The sequence below is a fragment of the Jaculus jaculus genome, chromosome 19 (genome assembly GCF_020740685.1).
Source record: "Jaculus jaculus isolate mJacJac1 chromosome 19, mJacJac1.mat.Y.cur, whole genome shotgun sequence".
Taxonomy (NCBI): Eukaryota; Metazoa; Chordata; class Mammalia; order Rodentia; family Dipodidae; genus Jaculus; species Jaculus jaculus.
In genome coordinates, this window is record NC_059120.1 from 59,279,215 (window position 1) to 59,301,767 (window position 22,553).

The following is a 22,553-nucleotide window of genomic DNA, read 5'->3' on the forward strand; positions in this document are numbered from 1 at the left end:
AAATGAAAGAAAATATTTTTAAAAAGTTTGAGGGCTGGAGAGATGACTTAGCGGTTAAGCGCTTGCCTATGAAGCCTAAGGACCCCGGTTCGAGGCTCGGTTCCCCAGGTCCCACGTTAGCCAGATGCACAAGGGAGCGCACGCGTCTGGAGTTCGTTTGCAGAGGCTGGAAGCCCTGGCGCGCCCATTCTCTCTCTCTCCCTCTATCTGTCTTTCTCTCTGCGTCTGTCGCTCTCAAATAAATAAATTAAAAAAGTTTTAAAAAGGCTGGACATATTGCTTAGTGGTTAAGGTACTTGTCTGTAAAACCTAAGGACCAGGTTCAATTCCCTAGTACCCACATAGCCAGATGCACGTGGAGAACCATGCACCTGAAGTTTGTTTGCACAGCCTTGAGGCCCTGGTGTGCTCATTCTCTCTGACAAAAATTAATAAATCAAACAAGGTAATCTGTGCATGGTGACACATGCCTTTAACCCTGCCACTGCGGAGGCAGAGGTGGGAAGATCGCTGAGCTTGAGGCCAGCCCGACACTACATAGTTTATTCCAGTTAAGTTTGGGCTATAGGGAGACCCTACCCTACCTCTAAACACTTCCCCCAAAAAAGCAGTGTTTGGGGCTAGAGAAATGGCTCAGTGGTTAAAGGTACTTGCTTGCAAAGCCTGAGGGCCTGGGTTTGATTCCCCAGTACATACAGCCAGGCATACAAAGTGGCACAAGGGTTTGGGGTTTGGTTGCAGTGGCAGGAGGCCGTGGCACACCCACTCTCTCCAATTAAAAATAAATTTATTTTACACACACACGTTTTTTGTTTTTTCTTCGAGGTAGGGTCTCACTCTAGCACAGGCTGACCTGGAATTCACTTTGTAGTCTCAGGGTGGTCTCAAAGTCATTACAATTCACCTACCTCTGTCTCCCATTATTGTAGTATTTAAATTTTTACTTACTTCAGAGGGGGGCAAGATATAAAGAATGGGCACACAAGAACCTCCAGCCCCTGCAAAGGAACTCCAGCTGCATGCGCCACTTTGTGCATCTGGCTTACTGGTCCTAGGGAATTGAATCTGGGTTCTTTGGCTTCACAGGCACATTCCTTAACCACTAAGCCATTTCCCTAGCTCAAAGGTAAATTAAAAACAAAACAAAACAAAACCAAAAGGGTGCCAGGTGTGGTGGTACACATCTTTAATCCCCACACTCAGGAGGCAGAGGACTGCCATGAGTTCAAGGCCAACCTGAGACTACATAGTAAATTCTAGGTCAAGCCTGGGCTAGGGCGAAACCCTACCTTGAAGAACCACCACCACCATCATCACAAAACCAACAAAACCCTACCAGAGGGGATAACTCAACCTGCATCCCCCAAGCTCACATGCCCAATTTAGAGGCAGCCCTGCCAGTAGGAATTTTTCTGTCCATAGTTCTTTCTCCAAATGTGCAAGGGTCTTGTGATCTAATTTTCAGGAACTTCCTGAACCTTAATGATCTCTGAAACTTCCTGAGTCTCCATGAACTTCCTAAGGATGTTCTGCCAGGGTGAATTACCCTTCATTCAGAGGAAACTATATATATTTTGGGGGGTTGGCAGGTTCTGGGTAGGATCTCACTGTGTACCATGCTGACCTGGAATTCACTCTGTAGTCCCAGGGTGGCCTCAGTCAGTGCTTGGAATTTCTAGTGAGAACTGAGGCACGAAGGCTCCCATTCCCAGTGTGGCCGCCACCTTCTCCCACATGCTCATTCCTCAGTCACCAGTTGTCACGCCCCTGCAGGAAAGCTAGTCAGGGTGGTGGCACACAGCTGCAACGTGTGCCCTTGCAAGCCGAGGCGGGAGTGCCGTTGCAGGTTTCGGGCCAGTCTGGGCTACGGTGAGACCCTGTCTCAGAACAGAACCACCCGGCCGAGCCCAAGCCTCAAGTCAGTACGGTCTTCAGCCCGTCTCCTCTCCTTCAGCAAACAGACGCCAATACCGCCTCACAACCATGATCACACCGTTTATTTACAAAGGCCAGAGTGGGGGAGCAGGGGGAGGTAGGAAAGGGAAAGGCAGACGTCTCTGGACAGCGTGGGACCCTTTCCCGACTGGAAGGTGATTCTACCCTCCCCTCTGCACGCTCACCAGGGGTCCCCCAAGTAGCCGAGCACACGGGAGCAGTAAGAGCTCTCCATGCTTCAACAGAGAGCAATGTCCAATTCTATACTGAAAACGTCACGGCCACTCTCCCCTTCCTTTCTTCACGTAGAACTTTCTAGCGGAGGGGAACAGTGAAGCACTGAGGTTAGGGGCTGTCGGGGGAGGATCCGGTTATTCCACCAGAGCAGCTGGGTGGCAGGGGCGTCAAGAGCCGGTGGTGTCAGAAGAGCTGCCCGCACTGCCTTCTGCTACTCAGCACCCAGTGGCCTGGGATTCGGCTCTTCCAACGAGCATATTCCTGCTGGAGTCTGATCCTTGGACTCACTTGTCCCTGCTGAGCTCTGAACCAGAAATCAAGGAACCTGGCACACCACCCTATCTTGCATGTGTGCATACCCATACGACACACGCGTGTGCACACACGTCACCACACTGCTCACGTAAATCCCAAGCCCGCTTTTAGCGTCTGTGGGGGCGGGGCTCATATTTCCGGGGCCTGGAGACAGGCAGGTCCTGGGTCTGTGGAAACGTGTGCATGCACGCGGAGGAAATGGAGCCATCCGTGTGGCTCAGACTGTGCAGGTTCATTGAACCCGTTTCTTAATTCAAACTCCATCAGTCTCTCTCCTTCTCTTCGACAGGCCTGGGCCTAGATTTTCCAGGCTAAAAGCTATTGGTGCACCTGTACCCCTGTCACTTCCAGCTCCCAAGCCCTCAGATCAGGCTGCCTCCCCCATTCCCTTCCTCCAAGAAGGCTTCCTCTTCATCACCAGTCTCCACTGCTCTGTTCTTGTTAACTTCTGCCCAGAGCGCTGTCTCATCTTCCTCTCTGGACAAGAACAGGCGTCTTCCTCCTTGCCTTAGAGCCTCAACAGAGCCCGTGAACAAGCGCTAGATGAACCGGAAGAGGGGCTGAGGCAAAAGTCACAGTCTACTTCCACCTGCAGAGGGGAGGGAGAATTCTAGCACTGTCTGGGCATGGATGGAGGAGGGGGAAAGGGGGGGGGGAAGAGTTACCGAGTGTAAGTATACGGCAAGCTAGACCCTAACCCTAGTGGTACCTATGGAAGACTGTTCCAGTAGACCAGGTGCCAGGTGTGTATGTGTGTTGAGGGGGGAACAACTGGGAAGTTCTTTCACTGCAACCCCAAAGAGAAGCCTGCTTATTACAAAGGCAGGTGTGGCAAGGAGGTGGGCCAAGTGACCTAACTGAAAACTGCTTCCATAGCTCTGCTTGAGGAGAACCAGGAGAGAAGATTCTTTGACCCAGCAGTAAAATCACCATTCTGGGGCAGACCGGAGTGGTCAGGGCCCATGCCTCTAAGGTCACCCTGCTGCTCGTGGGCGGCTAGAAAGAAGACAGAAGGACAGGCTGCAGAGGTGGAGCTTGACAGAGGAACCAAAGGTGGGGGGAAGGCAGGAGGCATGGGCAAGGGATCAGGAGAGCTGGGAGCCCAGAAGTCTCTCAATCGCCGCGTTGATGTCCCCTCCCGTGGCAATCAGGGCCTGTAGGTTGGCCTCGCGGTTGACAAAGCCCATAGAGTTGAGCTGCTCCAGCTGCTGCTGAAATCTCACTTCTGGCACCGGCACCTGGGGAGACAGGCCTTGGGAAGTGGGCATGAAGCCTGCCCAGGGGCTGGCTGTCCTCTCCCCATTTTTTTTGACTGTCTTGCTGTGTAGTCCACGCTGGTCTAGAACTTACAATCCTCCTACACCAGGCTCCTGAGTGCTGGGACTGTGGGCTTGTTATACCGCTCCTGGTTCCGAGGGGTACAATGTGCCAAGTGGGCATCTGACACCCTCAGAGGCAATCAATCAGTGGAGTGGGGAAGAGGAAACTGCAAACAAAGGCCAGGAAGCCTAGGACCCAAGCCTTTAACTAATCAAAAGACAGGCTGGGCGCTGGAGGGATGGCTTAGCAGTTAAGGCGTTTGCCTGCAAAGCCAAAGGACCCAGGTTTGACCCCCCAGGACCTATGTAAGACAGATGCACAAGGGGGCGCATGTATCTGGAGTTTGTTTGCAGTGGTTGCAGGCCCTGGCATGCCCATTCTCCCTCTCTCTCTATCTGCCTATTTCTATCTCTCTCTCTCAAATAAATAAAAATAAAATATTTAACAACAACAACAAAAAGACAAGCTGCAGTTTTCTTAATCTTCAAGTCCCTGAGAGGCCTGGTTAGCCTGTTGTTAACTGCTTCCCTTCAGCACTCAAGAGATGTTGTCAGATGTTTCAGAAGACAAACGCTGGACTGGAGAGGAAACTGGTCAAATAAGACAAATGCTAACCCCCCTCCCCCCGACTGTCTATATACAGACGCAGTCAAGGCCAGAGATGGACCCCAGGCAACAAGAACCTGCTCAATTTTGTTTAACTGATCAATAAACGAGTCTCGGGCTGGAGAGATGGCTTAGCGGTTAGGCACTTGCCTATGAAGCCTAAGGACCGCGGTTCAAGACTCGATTCCCCAGGACCCACGTTAGCCAGATGCACAAGGGGGCGCACGCGTCTGGAGTTCGTTTGCAGTGGCTGGAAGCCCTGGTGTGCCCATTCTCTCTCTCTCTCTCCCTCTGCCTCTTTCTCTGTCTGTCACTCTCAAATAAATGAAGAAAAATAACTAAAAAAAATAAATAAATAAACAAGTCTCCTGGAAACGTTTTCCCAAGGGCTGTTTGAGCCTTGGCCGTGAGCACCATCCACCCGGCCTCACGGCAGGCCCTTAGCCCTGCGACTTGTCACAGTCTCGAAACGGATGCTGCACGGCCCTGGGGGTGGCCTCGCCAGCCTTCTCAGTGTCTCTCTGGGAGTCACAGAGGTCAGATACCCCAGGTCTTCTCTACACCTGCCTAAGCTTCAGACCTTCACTTGGTGTGGCCAACCAACTCTAGTCACTTCACCTTCCAGAACTTTCCTTTCCAGAGTCTCTGACATGAAGGCTGCCTTAATTATCAAAAGAATGCTTTGGGCTGGATAGATGGCTTAGTGGTTAAGGCACTTGCCTGCAAAGCCAAAGGACCCCGGTTTGAATCTGCAAGACCCACTTAAGCCAGATGCACAGGTGACACATGTATCTGGAGTTTGTTTGCAGGGGCTGGAGGCCCTGGCGTGCCCATTCTCTTTCTCTGTCTCTTCCTCTCTCTTACACTCTCAAATGATAAATAAATAAAGCTGGTTAAAAAAAAAAAAGAAAAAGAAAGAAAGAAAGAAACCTTTGACGAATTGGAAGAAAAAAAAAAGGATTTCTTCATAGAGGTAGAAGTGGTATAACAGGAGCTAAGTGTAACTTCTGGAGCCAGAATATGGGGTTTTGATATTGGCTCCATCCCTTACTAGCTATGTAAGTAAGTAAGCCAGCCAGCTAATCACTCTGCCTGTTTGCCCATTTGCAGCACAGCAATGCTATGTCAGCATTCTCCTAAGGCTTCATGAAGAAGGCGAGAGAGCTCCTACGGAAAGCTTTCTGCTCAGTACAGACATGTGGTGATGCTGTCCCATCTCCACTGTCCAGCTGTAGAAGCTGGACTGGAGGATGGCTGGTGACCAGCTCAAGGTTACTGAGTGGCAGCGCAGGCCCTGAAGCCCGATCTGGCTGCCTCCACTCCACTGCTGCCCGCGATCCTGCCTAGGATGACGGGCTGCTGCCCATGTACCTGTGAGCTTCCACTTCCAGCCAAAAGCTGGATCATCTGCTGCATGAGCTGCTGCTGGGCACTGGAAGGCCCTGTGGGAGGAGATGAGGCTGGCATGCCTGGTGAGGAGGAGGTGGGGCCCTCGGCCGCAGACCCAGAGTTGTTGCCTGCTGAGGGTGCTGGAGTCCGGGACATGCCAAAGGAGCCAAGGCTGCAAGCAGAAGAAAGGCTGGAATGCAGCAGTCAAGGGAGAGATGGGAGTTGGGCATGGGACCACATGCTTCTAACTCCAACACCTGGAAGGCTAGGTAGGAGGATCACATGGGTGAGACTAAATTGAGTCACGGGAGAAAGTCAGTCTGAAAAAAGGAAAGGATACAGGAAGTGAAGGGAGAAGGGCGGAGAGGAAAAAAGAAATATTCTGAAAGGAAAAGGAAAGAAAAGGAAAATGCGAAATCCTGGAGACAAGTGGTGGGGGGGTGGGGGGGAGACAGGAAAGCAGTCCCTTGGGGGTGCAAAGTCAGCTCCAGCGGCAGAGAAAAGATCCAGGACAGGGCAGGGAGGAGGGATCGGAACCTTGCTGCCTACCAGCTCCTCACCTGGGTACCAGCCCAGGGGCCTCGGTCTGCAGAGTCTGCAGACCCTGCTGGATCTGCAGCAAGGCCTGCATGGCGCGAGGGTTCGTGAGGATGGACAGTGACTCCGGGTTCTGCATCTGTTGGGAAATAGCAGAGAAAGGCAACAGGAGGCGGAGGGGGTCGGGAAGAGCAGGCGGCCGGCAGCCCGAGTGCAGAGCGGCACTGTCCCTCTCCTTCACGTCTGCCCACTGGGCTTTGGGAACCCTCACTCACCTGCTGCAGAAAGACAGGGAGCTGAAGACGGAGGTGTTCCTGCAGTTGCGGGTTCCCCGCGAAAAGTGGCACATTCACCATCATCTGTGAAGGGAGTCGGGAGGCCTGGACCTTCCTACCCTCCGACGTCCCCACAGTCCCCATAACCTTGACGCCCCCACCACTGCAGGAAATCTGGCCAGCACTTCCACGGGAGCCTGCGTGGGCTGGTGAGAGCACATGGAGGGCAGCAGTCCAGCTGCCCAGCCTGGGTCTGCTATGACCGGACAGCCACCATTTCCAGTAGATAGCCCACCATGGGCCATGCCAGACTTGACTGAGCATGCACGCTGCCCTGCCGTCCTTTACCGCAACGAGGGAAGGGTGCTGTCATGACATGTTTACAGGTGGGGACGTGGGAGGTGAGGTAAATTGCCTACACAGCTGGAAGTGGCAGAGCTTGAGATACAAAGACGGGCAGTTTGACTGGAGCGTCTCCATCATCACAGAAACCTGCCCTCCAACCCCGTCTTCCCCAGCGACCCTTCCTGGAGCGTCTCCACCATCACAGAAACCTGCCCTCCAACCCCGTCTTCCCCAGCGACCCTTCCTGGAGCGTCTCCACCACCACAGAAATCTGCCCTCCGACCACATCTTTCCCCTGCAATCCTTGCTGGAACTGGTCACTACCTGAGCAGCAAAGTCGGGGTTCTGGGCGAGCATCTGCACCATGCTACGCATGTAGGGGGCAGAGAGCACACTCTGCATCAGCTGGGGGTTCTCAGAGATCTGCTGCAGGAGCGCCTGCATTTCTGGGCTGTTGAACATTCCTAGGACACAGGGAGAGAGAAAGAAACAGGAAGAAAGGGGTCCAGATGGAAACCAGACACCTCCGCCAGTCTACCTCATTTCAGACACTTAGTTAATTGAGAAGGGAAATGATCAAATGGGCACCCGAGTACTATGGCACAGCATGGGTCCAAGGGCAGCTTGACCTCCTTACGTTGGCCTGGGCCTTTCCTATGGACTTGGCTAAGGAGCAGTGGGAGTCCCGCATATGCCCCTCTGGATTGTTCCTGCCACAAGTTCAGATCATGTCTGAGTTGGCAAGTACCAAGTGCCATCTAGATCAGTGGTTGTTTTTTTTTTTTTTTTTTTGGTTTTTCGAGGTAGGGTCTCACTCTGGTCCAGGCTGACCTGGAATTAACTCTGTAGTCTCAGGGTGGCCTTGAACTCATGGCGATCCTCCTACCTCTGCCTCCCGAGTGCTAGGATTAAAGGCATGCGCCACCACGCCCGGCCTGTTTTGTTTTTTTTTTTTGAGGTAGGGTCTCACTCTGGCCCAGGCTGACCTGGAATTCACTATGAGTCTCTGGGTGGCCTCGAACTCATGGCGATCCCCCTACCTCTGCCTCCCAAGTGCTGGGATTAAAGGAGTACGCCACCACGCCCGGCAATCAGTGGTTTTCAAACCTGCCTCAGTGGCAGAGCCAAAGCTCACTAAGAAATCAGGTGTATGATGGTGTAGCTGGGGCTGTGGAAGGCAGCCTAGAGCCCTGCTCCCTCCTTGAAATGGTCCAGACCCCATGACTAGTCCTTTTGTGAAGAAACTGAAGCACAGAGGGAAAGGGTTTTCCCAGTCAAGGTACCTCCTGGTGTACAGAAGTCAGGGCAGCTGAGAAAGACATGCCCAGGCCATGTGTACAGTCACAGTCCAGGCAAATGAACATTCCCTAGGGCAGCGCAGTGTAGTCCTGGACACAACAGGCTCACTCACCTTCCCCCAACCTCTCATCTGCCTGTCCCTGGATCTGCCCTGAAAGTTGCCACCCACCCACTTCTTCCTCAGTCTCACCCATTTACACTGGATGCGGCCAGAAGTGCTCACGGGGCTTGGGAGGCAAGGCCTGGCTTATTCATGAGCCACTATTTAGGGGACTCCCAGGTTCATGAGAACATGGCCAGTTCCAACCCTTACCCTCAGAAGGGTGGGGTCACTACCCCAGACAGCTGAGCCCTTCTTCAATATAATCTCACCTGTCTTCAATACTCTGGAGCAGTGTGAACCCCATTCAGTCCTGGGCAGGGGGGCTGCCCTGGTGACCCCACTAAGCTCCTTCCATCCTAGGACATACCTGACCCCAGGCTAGCCGCATTGATCCCAAAGGGGTTCGAGACTGTCGGGTGCACCTGGCCGGTCCCCGATCCTCCGGTGCCCTCCCCACCGGACCCGGGGGCCTGGGAGGAGGGGGGCGAGGGGCTCCAGGGGTTAGGGAGGGGCTCTCGATTCTCAGTCCGAAGAGGCTGGGAGGATGAGCTGTCGGAGTTCCCGGCCAGGGAAGAGAAGGGATTGTTGCCAAACTGGGAGGAGGGAAAGGTTTCTGATTAAGGACTGGAACAAACCAGGGGCAAGGGCTAGGCCCTCTCTCTCTCCTCACCTGAGAGCCTCCCCATCCCAGGAAGGGAGACACACAGAACCTTAACCACCCTCAGCTGTTCCCTGTCCCCACAGGGCAGCTCTACTCTCACCCCAACCTGTCAGGGGCTGCTGGCTGACACCAGTGACTGACAGCCAAACCCATCTCCCCTGGAGCTCTGTGTAGCCCTGACATCTGCTGTGACCCCCAGCCCCTTGCACAAATCTTCCCCAAAACACAGTGAGGTATCTGTGTTCCCACAGCAATCTCTTAAGGGGCAGAGATAGTTTCTGACTCAGTTTTACACCCTTAGCCCCGACACTAGTAGGTGCTCAGTAAGTAATGGCTTAACGGTTAAGGCGCTTGCCTGCAAAACCCAAGGACTCAGGTTCAAGTCTCCAGAACCCACATAAGCCAGATGCACATGCATCAGGAGTTTGTTTGCAATGGCTAGAGGACCTGATATGATCTTTCTCTCCCCCGCCAATAGATTAAAAAAAAAAAACAAAACACGTGCCTTGGAAAGTGTTGCAGTTAAAAAAAATTAAAACTCATTAAAAAAAAAAAACTTGATATATAGCCAAGGATGACCTTGAACTTCCTAAGTGGAGTTTATTTAGTGCTGGGGAACAGAAAAGGCTTTATGAATATTAGGCAAGCACTCTATCAACTGAACTATATCCCCAGACATTCTGGATTTTTTGTTGTTGTTGTTTTTTCAAGGTAGGGTCTCACTCTAGCTCAGGCTGACCTGGAATTCACTATGTAGTCTCAGGGTGGCCTCAAACTCACAGCAATCCTCCTGCCTCTACCTCTCAAGTGCTGGCATTAATATTTTGGAATTTTTAAAAAATGTTTGTGCCAGGGAGATGGAGCATGAGCAAGCATGGGCCCAGCAGGGCCTCTTGCCACTGCACAGAACGCCGATGCATGTGCCACTTTGTGTCCGACTTCACATGGCTACTGGAGAACTGAACCTGAGCTGGCCAGCTCTGAGAGAACCTTTAATTGCTGACCCATCTCCCCAACTACTTTTTTTTTTTTTTTTGAGACACATTTTTGTAGCCCAGGCTGGCCTTAGACTCCAAATCCTCCTTCCTCAACCTCCTGAATGTGGGCTTGGCCTTTTTTTTTTTTTTTTTCCATGTAGGCTCTCACTCTAACCTTGGGATTAAAGGCTAACATGCCTGGCTTGACCTTTATTTTGTTAAATTTTACAGCACTGAGATCTGAAACCTCCAGCCTAACACATACTAGGCAAGTGCTGAACCAATGAGCTTCACCCTTGATGTAATTTTTTCCCCCCCTCGATGTAGAGTGTCACTCTAGCCCAGGCTGACCCGACATTCACTCTGTAGTCCCACGCTAGCTTCAAGATCATAGTGATCCATGTGCCACCAAGCCTTACCTCATTTCCTCTTTTTATTTTTTATTTTTGAGAGAGGTAGAGAAAGAGGAAGGGAGGGAGGGGGAGAGAGAGAGAATGGGAGCACCAAGGCCTCTCAGCTGCTGTGAATGAACTCCAGATGTGTGCACCCTCATTCATGTGCGACACTGTGCTGTGTCACTGTGTGTCTGGCATACGCAGGATCTGGAGATCCAAACACGTGTTCTTACGCTTCATAGGCAAATACTTTAACCCTTTAACTGCTAAGCCATCTCTCCAGCCCCTCATTTTATTTTATTTTATTGCTTGAAGTACTTTTTTTGTTTGTTTGTGTTTGTTTTTTTGAGGTCAGTCTCACCAGCTCAGGCTGACCAGGAAATCACCCTGCAGTCTCAGAGTGGCCTCGAACTCACTATGATTCTCCTACTTCTGCCTTCCAAGTGCTGGATTAAAGGTGTGTGCCACTATGCCTGGCTTGAAGTACTTTTTTTTTCTCTTCTTTTTTTTTTTTTGTTTTTTTCGAGGTAGGGTCTCACTCTAGCCCAGGCTGAACTGGAATTCACTCTGTATTCTCAAGGTGGCCGCGAAGTCATGGCGATCCTCCTACCTCTGCCTCCCAAGTACTGGGATTAAAGGTGTATGCCACCACGCCCGGCTTGAAGTACTTTTTAAAAAAATGAATTTTAAAGAGCGAGAGAGAATGGTGCGCCAGGGCCTTCACCACTGCAAAGGAACTCCAGACACGCACGTGCCACACCGCGTGCACGTGTCACTGCGCATTGGCTTAGGTGGAGGCTCAAACCCGAGTTCTCAGGCTTCGTAGGCAAGCGCCTTAACCACTACACCATCTCTCCAGCCCTTGAAGTACTTTTTCAAACCTGGGTGTGGTGGTGCGCGCCTTTACTTTCCGGTGAGATAGGAGAAGCACTGTAAATTCAAGGCCAACCTGGGTCTAAAGAGTTCTGGGCTGCACAAGACTTAAGTTGATGTGGACTAACTATTATAGGGGCAAAATAGACAAGGGAAGCAGGACATGGTGGCACATGCCTTTAATCCCAGCACTCAGGAGGCAGAGGCAGGAGGATTGCCCTGAGTTCTAGGATAAACCAAAAACCAGCCAAACAAAACAAACAAACAAGGCTGGAGAGATGGCTCAGCAATTAAAGGTATTTATCCACAAAGTCTAAGAACCCAAGTTTGATTCCTGGTACCCATGTAAGGCCAGATGCACAAAATGGTGCATGCATATGGAGTTTGTCTGCAGTGGCTAGAGGCCCTGGTGCGCACATTCTCTCTCTCAAGTAGAATATTTAAAATTTAAACAAACATAATAAAATATACACACCATATATATATATATATATATATATATATATATATATATAAATATAAAAACCAGGCTGTAGAGATGGCTCAGTGGTTAGAAGCACTCACTTGCAAAACCTCACAGCCCAGGTTTGACTCTCAGTACCCACATAAAGCAATACCCCCCCAACAGCATCTTAGTAGGGGCTGGCTAAGTGGGGAAGAGCACTTGCTAAGCAAGTATGAAGACCTGATTAGATCCCAACACTTCCATAACGTCTGAGCATGGCTGTCCACTCTTACAACCTCAGCACTGACAGGGACAGACAGGAGGACCACCGGGGCCTGTCTGACTGGAAAAACAGGGAGCGCCAGGTTCAGAGACCTGGTCTCCGGGAAATAAAGTGGAACAGTGACCAGTGACAGAAGAAGACACCTGGCATCCTCTAGCCTCTGCACAAGTGGCATGGGACACACAAGTACATGCACACACAAAAATCAAATCCTTCTGTACAGTATTTTTTTTTTTTTTCTTTCAAGGCAGGGTCTCACTCTTTGACCTGGAATTCACTACGTAGTCTCAGGGTGGCCTTGAACTCACAGGGATCCTTCTACTACCTCTGCCTGTGTTGGGATTGACTTTTTTCAAGGTAGGGTCTCACTATAGCCCAGGCTGACCTGGATTACTATGTAGTCTCAGGGTAGCCTCAAATCACAGCAATCCTACCTTAGCCTACTGACTGCTTAAAAATGTGTGCCACCACACCCAGCTCTGTTGTTATTTTGAGGCAAGACTAAATGGTCACATAGATTTGGCTGGCCTGGTGCCCCTTTGTGGTCCAGGCTCTCCTCAAGGAGATAGAAGCTCTCCTGCCTCAGTCTCCTGAGTGCCTGGGCCACACATATGCACCCCCAGGGTCTGCCTTTGTGCTGCTATGAACTGAATACAGGGCCTCACACATGCTTGGCAAGTGCTTTGTCACTACATGACAGTCCCCCAATGCCTAAAGCATCTTTAGAGTATGTAATTCCCTGTCATGGTGGGAAATACCTATACTCCCAGCATTTGGGAGGCTAACATGGGAGTATTGTAAATTCCAGGATAGCTTAGACTGCACAGTGAAATTCCAGAGGGCTGAAAACACTGCTGAGTGATTAAGGAACTTGCCTGTGAAGCCTAAGGACCCAGGTTCGATTCCCCAGTACCCACATAAGCCAAGCTAGATGTACAAGGTAGTACATGCATATGGAGTTTGTTTGCAGTGGCTAGGGGGCCTGGTGGGCCATTATCTATCTGAATCTTTATTTCTCTCCCTCCCTATCTCAAATAAGCAAAATATTTTTGGGGAAAAAAAAAGGCGGCTTGGTGGTGCATGCCTTTGGGGGCAGAGGTAGAAGGATCGCTTGAGATCGAGGCCACCCTGAGACTGACTACTGAGTGAATTCCAGTTCAGCCTGGCCTAAAGTGAAACCCTGCCTCAAAAAAAAAAAACAAAAAACAAAACAAACAAACAAAAAATGGCTGGAGAGATGGCTTAGTGGTTAAGAAGCTTGCCTGCCTGCGAAGCCTAAGGGGTCCATGTTCGACTTCCCAGATCTGACGTAAGCCAGATGTACAAGGTGGCACATGCATCTGGAGTTTGATCGCAGTGGCTGGGGGCCCTGGCATGCAATTCTCTTTCTCATAAGACAAACCAAAAACAACAACAACCATGGGCTGGAGAAATGAGAGATGGCTTAGCAGCTAAGGTGCTTGCCTGCAAAGCCCAAGGACCCAAGTTCAACTCCCCAGGACCCTCATAAACCAGATGCACAAGGTGGCGCATGGGTCTGGAGTTCATTTGCAGTGGCTGGAGGCCCTGATGTGCCTATTTTCTCTGCCTCTTCTCTCTATCCCTCCCTTTCTCGAAGAAATAATAAAAAATATTGAAAAAAAAAAAAAGGTCTGCATAATCCCAGGCCACGACCCAAGATTGATCCAATATATAGCTCAAAGGTGGAGACAGGACTGTCATTATTAACAAGGTCCTAAGGTGACTTTTATGGAGGTAAACCACGGACCATATCTGAGACACACTGTAGTAAGAACGGCTTTGGATCCCAGGTTTGCAACCCAAACTTTAAGCCCCTAGGTGCGAAGTCTGTTACGACAATGTCGAGACACCTCACCCACTTCCTGAGGTCCCCTGCTATAATCTACTCTCAAGCCCTCATCAAATTGGTCGGCCCTATCTCTACACTATTGGGAAGGCTTTCAACCCAAGGCCCACCCTGCAGGGGGCTGGGAAGGGTAGAGGGGGCCGCAGCACCTAGGTTATGGGAGGGGAATCCCGAGTTCAGCCAGCCCTCCCGCCCGCCCCTGCCCTGGCCCCACCTGCTCCCGGGCAGCGCTGAACATGGGCTCCTGGATGTCGGTGTACATGCGGCGGAGGGCATTGTACCCCCCGGGGATGCTCTCCAGGTTGCTCAGGGCCCGGTCCTGGTTCCGCATCATTTCCTGCATCATGGCTGGATTCCTAGCGAGCTCCATTGTCTGAAGGGAGAGACATGACATGGGCCCTGGAACCAGGGGAGCACCAAGCTGGGAAAAGGGTGAACCCCCGAGGAGGGTGTCTGCTTCAGGACAGCAGGAACCCCAACAGTGGCAGCCAGCAGAGCAAAGCAGACGTCCCTTCTGCTGTAGCCTGGCCCCCACCCTGCCTCATTCGCTGCTGCTATTTTGTTTGGCTTTTGTTTTTTCAAGGTAGGGTCTTTCTTACTCTAGCCCAGGCTGACCTGGAATTCACTATGTAGTCTCAGGGTGGTTTCGAACTCTCAGCGATCCTCCTATCTCTGTCTCCCGAGTGCTGGGATTAAAGTTGTGCACCAACATGCCCCGCTTTGTTTGGCTCTACTAGAGGACCATACTCCCAGATGGGATGAGGCAGCAAATCCCTTCTCTCAGGCTCTAAGCAGTCAAGGGTGTGTCAGAGAACATAAGAAAATGGAGTAACAAGGGAACTAGGCTACATGACCTACAGAATTCAAGCGACAAGCTTCCCGTAACTATTCCAGGTAAATATTCCTATCTGTCTTTTGCAGATAGAAACAGAGGCTCACATAGATTGTTACTAGAAAATTTTCAGTGCCAGGGATGGGATACCTTCCAGTGAGTTATTGGCCAGGGAGGTCCCTGATGCCCCCAAAACATCATAGTCCATTGCTGAGGCCCTTGGCTTCCCACCAGGAATAGATGGTAAGACCCTACTGCTGAAGACGCCACATACTTGGGCTGCAAGGTCACTGAGAGACCCTGCTGGAGCTGAGCTGAAAACCTCCTCCATGTAGACCAGCTGACAGAAAGCTGGGAAAAGGAACAGAGGCTCAGAGGGGTCATGGGCCTGCTTTCTATACCATATGCCAGTTAGTGGTGCAGCTAGGCTTCTAGGCCAAGTTGGTCTGTCTGCCCAAGACCATACTGTGAGTCCCGGGAAGTGACAAGGTGGAGGGGAAAGGATTCTGGTTGGAATATTACCGCTGATGCTTTCTAACGCCCACCCACGGGTCTTTGGCCTAACTGAAATGAGTGGAGTCAATGGCTTACTCTTTTTTTGTTTTGTTTTGTTTCTCGAGGTAGGGTCTCACTCTGGCTCAAGCTGACCTGGAATTCACTATATAGTCTCAGGGTGGTCTTGAACTCACGGAGATCCTCCTACCTCTGCCTCCCGAGTGCTGGGATTAAAGGTGTGAGCCACCATGCCTGGTTTATGGCTCATCTTAATTAAGAGTCACTGCTGGAATTAATCTCTTAAGAGTTCATGATAATTACCAGCATAGTGTACCTTCTAAGAGTGACATATTCAGCCCTACAGGACTCGGATCGCATCCTGACCTCATGTATCCAGTATTTACTAAATCACTATGATGGACCAGGCACAGTTCTAGACAGGGAAAAACAAAACAAAACAAAAAAAGTACTCAAGTCGGGCGTGGTGGCGCATGCCTTTAATCCCAGCACTCGGAGGCAGAGGTAGGAGGATTGCCATGAGTTCAAGGCCACCCTGAGATGACAGAGTTAATTCCAGGTCAGCCTGGACCAGAGTGAGACCCTACCTCGAAAAACAAAACAAAACAAAACAAAACAAAACAAAACAAAACAAAACAAAACAAAAGTACTCAAAAGTCTTTGAACCATTAAAAAAAATACAATAGGGATACAGAGATGGCTCAGTGGCTATGGGTACCTGCTTGCAAGGCTTGATGACCCAGGTTCAATTCCCCAGTCCCCAAGTAAAGCCAGGTACACACAGAGAAGCATGCATCTGCAGCTTGTTGACAGTGGCTAGAGGCCAGTTCTATCTCTGCTTGCTAATAAATTAAAAAGTTGAATAAGGGCTGGAGGGATGGCTTAGTGGTTAAGGTATTTTCCTATAAAGCCAAAAGACCCAGATTCAATTCCCCAAGACCCACGTTAGCTAGATGCTCAAGGGGGCGCGCGCGTCTGGAGTTTGGTTGCTGCAGCCTGCCCTTGCCTATAGGCAAGGTGGGAACCTGCCAGTGAACTAGGCTCCCATGACCAACAGCTCCGCTGGAAAGACCATCTAACCCTGTTCCCTGGTGGACTGACCATGAGTTGTAGTTCTCAAACACCAAATGGCCTTCACTGGCTGCCTTTCCTCCTGGTTCTGACCAGCCACAATGCTCCCCAAATATCCTACTGTCTTTTACACCCTGAAACCCAGAGGACATATGCATAGCCTCCAAACCCCGACACACACATGGCTTAGGACAGCTGTGAACGCAGCCAATCCAGAACTGCAAACTCACTTAAAAAAATTCTAAGCAATTTTTGGGGCTGGGGAGACAGCTCAACAATTAAAGGCAATTGTTTGCAAAACTTGCTGGTCTAGATTCAATTCTCTAGTACCCATGAGAAGTCAGACGCACCATGTGACACATGCATCTGAAATTTGATTATAGCAGCAAGAGGTCCTGGTGGGCACTCTCTCTCTTCAAAAACAAATTTTTTAAGATAGTTAATCTTAAAGATTATTTTGCTTGTTTTTTTTTGTGGGGGAGGTGTAGTTCTTGAACCTTAACTTACACACAGGCACTAAATTGCAATGTCATGCAAACCCAACGAATGCATGTTCTGATAACCCACAGACACCCCTATGTTGCTCTTAGGTCTTTCCTTGCCTGTTCTTTGGCTTCTTTTCTCTTCCTTCCTTTGGTTCTCAACGTAGTGACCCTTCTACAAGGCTTCTGGTAGGCCTCAGAACCCCCGTACGGGGGATCAGAGTCACCCCCGGGCTAGCACTGAGCACAAAGTACTCTAATTGCCTGTGTGCTTGTCACTCTTCCTTTTCCAACAAGAAGTTCCTAAAAAGCTAAGCCTAGGCTGGAGGGATGGCTTAGCGGTTAAGGCGTTTGCCTGCAAAGCCAAAGGACCCAGGTTCAATTCCCCAGGACCCACATTAGCCAGATGCACAAGGGGGCACATGCATCTGAAGTTCCTCTGCAGTGGCTGGGGGCCTTGGCACGCCCATTCTCTCTTTCTCTGTCAAATAAATAAATAAAAGAATATAGGTGTGTGTGTGTGTGTGTGTGTATAAAAACAAGCTTAGCTTACCTCTTTCATCACTACACCGTGCATGTCAAAACACGGCTGCTGGGGCTGGAGAGATGGCTTAGCAGTTAAGTTCTTGCCTGTGAAGCTTAAGGACTTTGGTTTGAGGCTCAATTCCCCAGGACCCACGTAAGCCAGATGCATGAGGTGGCGCATGCATCTGGAGTTCGCTTGCAGTGGCTGGAGGCCCTGGTGCACCTGTTCTCTCTCTAGCTATCTGCCTCTTTCTCTGTCTGTTGCTCTCAAATAAATAAATACATAAATAAACAACAACAACAACAAAACAAACATGGCTGCTAGATGCATGAACAAAAGAATGTAGGACAAGGTAGAAGCCTCTGGACACCAGGCACCCTCCATCCCCTTTGGCTTCTCTCATACCCACCTGCCGCATGAGCTCGGGGTTGTTGAGCATGTGGCTGATCTCGGGGTTCCGCTCCATCAGCTGTTGCATCTGCGGGTTGGCCATGATCATGTGGCGCATCAGGTCAGGGTTTGACATCATGCCCTGCACCAGGGGGTTCTCCATGATCTGCGACAGCATCTCAGGGTTGGACATCAGCTGCCTTTGCATCTGCTGCTGCAGCTCCATGAAGTTGGCAGAGCCTAGGCCCAAGCTGCCCAGGCCCAGGATGCCCCCAAATCCAGCTGTGGGGAAGGGCAGGGTCATGGTCTACCTCTCAGGCTCCTCTCCCCATGCAGCAGAGCCTCTGAATTTGAGCGTCCCAAGATAGACCCTGACCGGCTAGACAACATGTCCCTCTTCCAATCACTCCCACAAGTCCAGCCCCAGTGGCTGCCAAAGAACAGTAAGCTGCCGGCACTGAGGACTCTGTCAAGGTCAAGGCTAAACTAAGTACAACATTAAGGACAGAGTAACCAATCAAGCCAGGCGTGGTGGCACATGCCTTTAATCTCAGAGCCTCCGAGGCAGAGGTAGGAGGATCGCTGAGTCTGTGGCCACCCTGGGACTACGCAGTGAATTCCAGGTCCGCCTGAGCTAGAGTGAGACCCTACCTTGAAAAACAAACAAACAAAAGAAAAGAAAAGAAAATTAAAGAGAAAAAAAGAAACGAAACACTATGCTGGGGCGCGGTAGTGCGTGTCTTTCATCCCAGCGCTGTCGGCAGAGGTAGGATGGCCAGGAGACTATAGTGACTTCCAGGTCAGCCTGGGCTAGAGCAAGACCCTACCTCGAAAACCAAAAACAAACAAGAAGCCTGCTGCCAAGGGAGCCAGTAGGCCAGTCTGCCTTTCCCCTTGCTTCTCCACCTCTGAAGTGCCCCCCCCCCAATTTCTCCATTTACTCAACTTGGCTCCACTCAAGGAAGCTGTCAGGGGTTATCCCCCTACCCCCATGAGGTTGGAAAAGGGGCCACGTTTCTTCTTTGGCGCTCCCCCACTTCCCAGCCCCACACAGAATCCGCAAGGGCTTACAGAGAATTGACGCAGCAGCACTGGGCGGGCCCTCCCCAGCCCCCGAGGAGGGTCCCCCACCACTGCTCCTCCGGCTTCCGCTGCCTGCATCTGAAGCGCTGCTGCCAGAGCTGCAGGGCTGCACAGGGGTGGCCGGTGAGGCGGGGGTGGTGGAGGGTGCCGAGGCAGGGTCGGGAGTGGAGGGGGGAGAAGCGGTGGCGGCCACTGGATCTTGAGCCCTAAGGACAGAGAATGGAGAACCGTGGTTGGAGCGCTCATGAGACGGTAGGCAAGCTTCGCAGCTGCTGCCAGCCCAAGCCAACACCTGCTTCCACCTGAACTTCAGGCTGGCAGAGTGCTGGGGGAGGGGAGGGCAGGACGCGATGACAAGATCAATACAGCAGTGAGAGGGAGGAAGCTGTTAATACCACTGGTCTTTATGACATTCTGGGAGTGATCAGTCAGATTCTTCTCCTAAACATGATCCACCTGCCCAAAACCTGGGCCCTCTAAACACAGGTAGCTAGGTAAGAAAGGGTCCAAAGGTGAGCTCCCCTCTCCCCGCAGTCAAGAGCTAGGTCTGCTCCTCTCCTTGACTTACTTCTGCGGGGTCTTGATGACCAGATGGACGGTGAGCCCATCCTTGATCCCGTGCTGGTTCAGGGCGTCTCCATCCTTGAGGATCTTGCCTGCGAAGATCAGGACCAGCTGATCCTGCTGGGCCTTAAACCTCCTGGAGATCTCCTCTTTGAACTGTGACCAAGAAGCGGAGGTGAGCATCCACGGAGGCTGGCAGTGCCCCTCCACCGAGGACCCTGCCTGCCTCTTCTTCAGGAGAACCTGCGTTGTGTCCTGCTCTGACCTCTGCTCATAGGAGTCCTTCCTGTAGTGTCCACCTTGTCCTTCCAGCTCCTTTCTGAACCAGCCTGGTTTTGCATTAGCCTCCCTCTAGAAATGTCCTGCGGCTACCCAGCACCCCAGCTTCAGTTCCTGCACCCAGCTCCCTGCGAAGGTGCCACCGGGGCAGGCTTGCCCCATCCCAGCTCCTTCCAACAGCCTGGATCCAGGCTCGGTCTCTCGTTAGTCTTCTCTGACTCCCAGTTTCTAGATCTCAGCTCCCACCCCCAGCTTTCTTGTCACAGATGCAACGAACAGGTCCTACAGGGGTCAAACTATCCCTGTGCCGACAAGTTGTTATTTCCATTTTTAATGCACTTATTTTGCTTTTTGGAGGTAGCAAAGGTGGTATGTCGTCTCAGGCTGGTTTAGGACCCACAGTGATCCTCCTAGAGTGGCGGGATTAAATGTGAGCACCACCATGCCAAGTAGAGAGAGAGAGAGAGAAAGAGAGAGAGAGAGAGAGAGAGAGAGAGAGAGACAGACAGACAGACAGACACAGAGACAGACACAGAGAATGGGTGCACCAGGGCCTCTAGCCACTGCAAATAAACTCCAGATGCATGTGTCACTTTGTGCATCTGGCTTTATGTGGGTACCAGGGAATCAAAAGGGTAAGGGCTTTAAAGGCTGAGTCATCTCTCTAGCCCCTACCCACCCCTTTTTGAGGTGGGGTCTCACTCTAGTCCAGGCTGACCTGAAACTCCTCTACTGGGATTAAAGGTGCGCATCACTATGCCTGGCAGCTATTATCGTTTTAAAAAACGAGGCTCAGAAAGGCAGGTAATAAGTCTGGGGAGAATGGAACGTCCTGGTTCTTAATCAGACACACTGATTGTCAATTAAGAGTTTTCCCGGGAGCTGGGCGTGGTGGCGCATGCCTTTGATCCCAGCACTCCGAGGCAGAGGTAGGAGGACCACTGTGAGTTCGAGGCCACCCTGAGACTCCATAGTGAATTTCAGGTCAGCCTGGGCTAGAGTGAGACCCTACCTCGAAAAACCAAAAAAAAAAAAAGTTTTCCCGGGCCAGAGAGATGACTCAGCGGTTAAAGGTGCTTACTTGCTAAGCCTGATGGCCTGAGTTTGATTCCCCAGTATCCACGTAAAGCCAGACGCAACAAAGTGGCCCATGCTTCTGGACTTAGTGTGCACTGGGCCCATACTCACTCATTAATCCTGTTTTTGTTTTTTTTCTTCCTCCTCCTTCTCTCTCTCCCCTTCAAATAAATATTCCTTCAAAAAGAGCTGTTTTCCAATCCAGTTTCTCAGGCAACACTATAAATTCCGGTGATCATTTAATGTGGGGTGGGAGAGCAACATGGGAACCACCATAAGGTACTTTAGACTCTCTATAAAATTCTATCCGCCTCTCCCAAACAAAACTAAGCAAAACAAAAAAGCACCTACTCTAAACGGGCGCGCTTGCTACAGCAAAAGCTTCCAGATCCCTTCCTTCCAAGCAGGCGGCCTCAACCCCGTCTACGTGAAATTCTGGAGCGGCGGCCAGCAGCGGGCAGTGCAGGGCAGTCGCCCCCCCCTTTCCCATTCAACATTTCGTTAAGCACCTAGTGCACTTGGCACATCCCAGAAGAACCGAAAAGTAAGCCTAACCTTGCCTGTATTTGGGAACAAGAAGTGTAAGGACCACGGGACGACGCTTCCCCCCCGCCCACTGCCCGGAGCTCCCAGGGGCGCACCCTCCACCCCGCGCGGGCTCCGGCTCCCGCAAACCTGCTCAGGCCGCGCTCTTGCCCGGGCGTGCGCCTCGGAGGCCCCGTCCCTGGGTCCCGGGGCGCACACTCCTTGCGGGTCCCGGGGAGGGGTGCAGCCCCCACCCCGGCCCCTCCTCCCGATCGGCGGGGGGGGGGGGAGGCGTCGCCTCGCCACGCCACACCACCACGCCCCCAGCCCCGGCCACTCGGCAGAAGCCACCCGCCCCGCGCGCGCCGCGCTCCCCGGGACCTGCTCGAGGCAGGGCGCCCCCCGAGCCCGCCTCCCCCACCCCACGCCCCCGGGCGCGGCCCCGCGTCCTCCCCCGGGACGCCGCGCTCGTCCCCGAGGCCTCCCCCCATCCCCTCGCGGACCCCCTCCTCCGCCGCGCTCCTCCCGCCAGCCCCCTCCCCCCCGACCCTCCGCCGCACCTACCTCCTTGACCGAGGCTCGCTCGCAGATCACGATTTCCTCCTTGTCCTTGGGGGTCTTGACGGTGACGCGGATGGGGGGCCTCGTCTCGGCCCCGTTCGGCTCCGCCATGCCGCCGCCGCCGCCGCCGCCCGGCCGCCCGCCAGCGCTCCCGGCTCCTCCTCCCCGCCCGGCCGGCCCGGCCCGGCTCCCGAGACTCCGACTCCCCCTCCCCTCCCGCCCCTTCCCTCCCCGAGGCTTCCGCCCCCTCCGGACCCGCCGCGCCACAGCGCCCCAGGCGGACCGGGGGCCCCACTGCAGCGGGATCCGCCCATGGCCCCCGGCCCGAGTCCCGCCGCGAGGAGCCGGGCGGCGGAGAGGCGCGGACGGTGCCCCCGCGCGGGGCGGGTAGCAGCGGCGGCGCGGCCCTGCCCAGCCTGGAGCAGGCTCTCGGGGTCCGCAGGCCGGACGTCCCGCTCGCGGACAAAGGACGCGCGCGATCTCCGCCGGCCCCGCCCTTCACCCCCGTGGTCACTCGGGTGGCCAGATGTGCGCGCGCCCCGGGGTCTTCTTGCCGGCGCCTAGGCTGCTGCAAGTCCAGAAAGACGAGCAGAGTATGGGCCTGGGGCGCTAGGGGCGCTTATCGATTGATGCGCCTGGGGCCCGAGAGATGGCTCAGCTGTTGTTTGCCTGCAAAGCCTAAGGACCCAGGTTCGATTCCCCAGGACCCACATAAGCACGCCCATTCTCATTCCGTCTCTATCTCTGCTTGCAAACAAGTGAATGGAAAAAAAGAAAAAGAAAAAAGA

General features: G+C 52.5%; 1 protein-coding gene across 2 annotated transcripts; it reads right to left on the reverse strand.

Annotated features, from left to right (window-relative positions):
• Positions 1-1,982: 1,982 nt before the first annotated feature.
• On the reverse strand, positions 1,983-21,895 carry Ubqln4 (ubiquilin 4). Of its 2 annotated transcripts, XM_045138368.1 has the most exons (11): positions 21,769-21,895; positions 19,328-19,479; positions 18,748-18,965; positions 17,696-17,958; positions 14,077-14,235; positions 8,729-8,954; positions 7,284-7,423; positions 6,615-6,698; positions 6,363-6,478; positions 5,785-5,974; positions 1,983-3,725 (listed from the first exon to the last, which is right to left on the reverse strand). In XM_045138368.1, exons 1-11 carry the CDS (start codon positions 21,874-21,876, stop codon positions 3,573-3,575), a joined length of 1,809 nt encoding a protein of 602 aa, XP_044994303.1. In that variant the 5' UTR covers positions 21,877-21,895; the 3' UTR covers positions 1,983-3,572. The 2 variants fall into 2 exon arrangements, with proteins under 2 accessions (XP_044994303.1, XP_044994304.1); XM_045138369.1 differs by lacking the exon at positions 14,077-14,235.
• Positions 21,896-22,553: the final 658 nt, after the last annotated feature.

What these genes read in the sequence shown, in the direction of transcription:
- Ubqln4 (XM_045138368.1), bottom strand. Translation starts at nt 21,876, where the DNA reads ATGGCGGAGCCGAACGGGGCCGAGACGAGGCCCCCCATCCGCGTCACC. An exon ending in GTCATCAAGACCCCGCAGAA is followed by an intron (nt 18,966 to 19,327) that starts GTAAGTCAAGGA and finishes CTCTGTCCTTAG; the next exon opens with GGCTCAAGATCCAGTGGCCG. An exon ending in GCCCCTGGGCTGGTACCCAG is followed by an intron (nt 5,975 to 6,362) that starts GTGAGGAGCTGG and finishes TTCTGCTTGCAG; the next exon opens with CCTTGGCTCCTTTGGCATGT.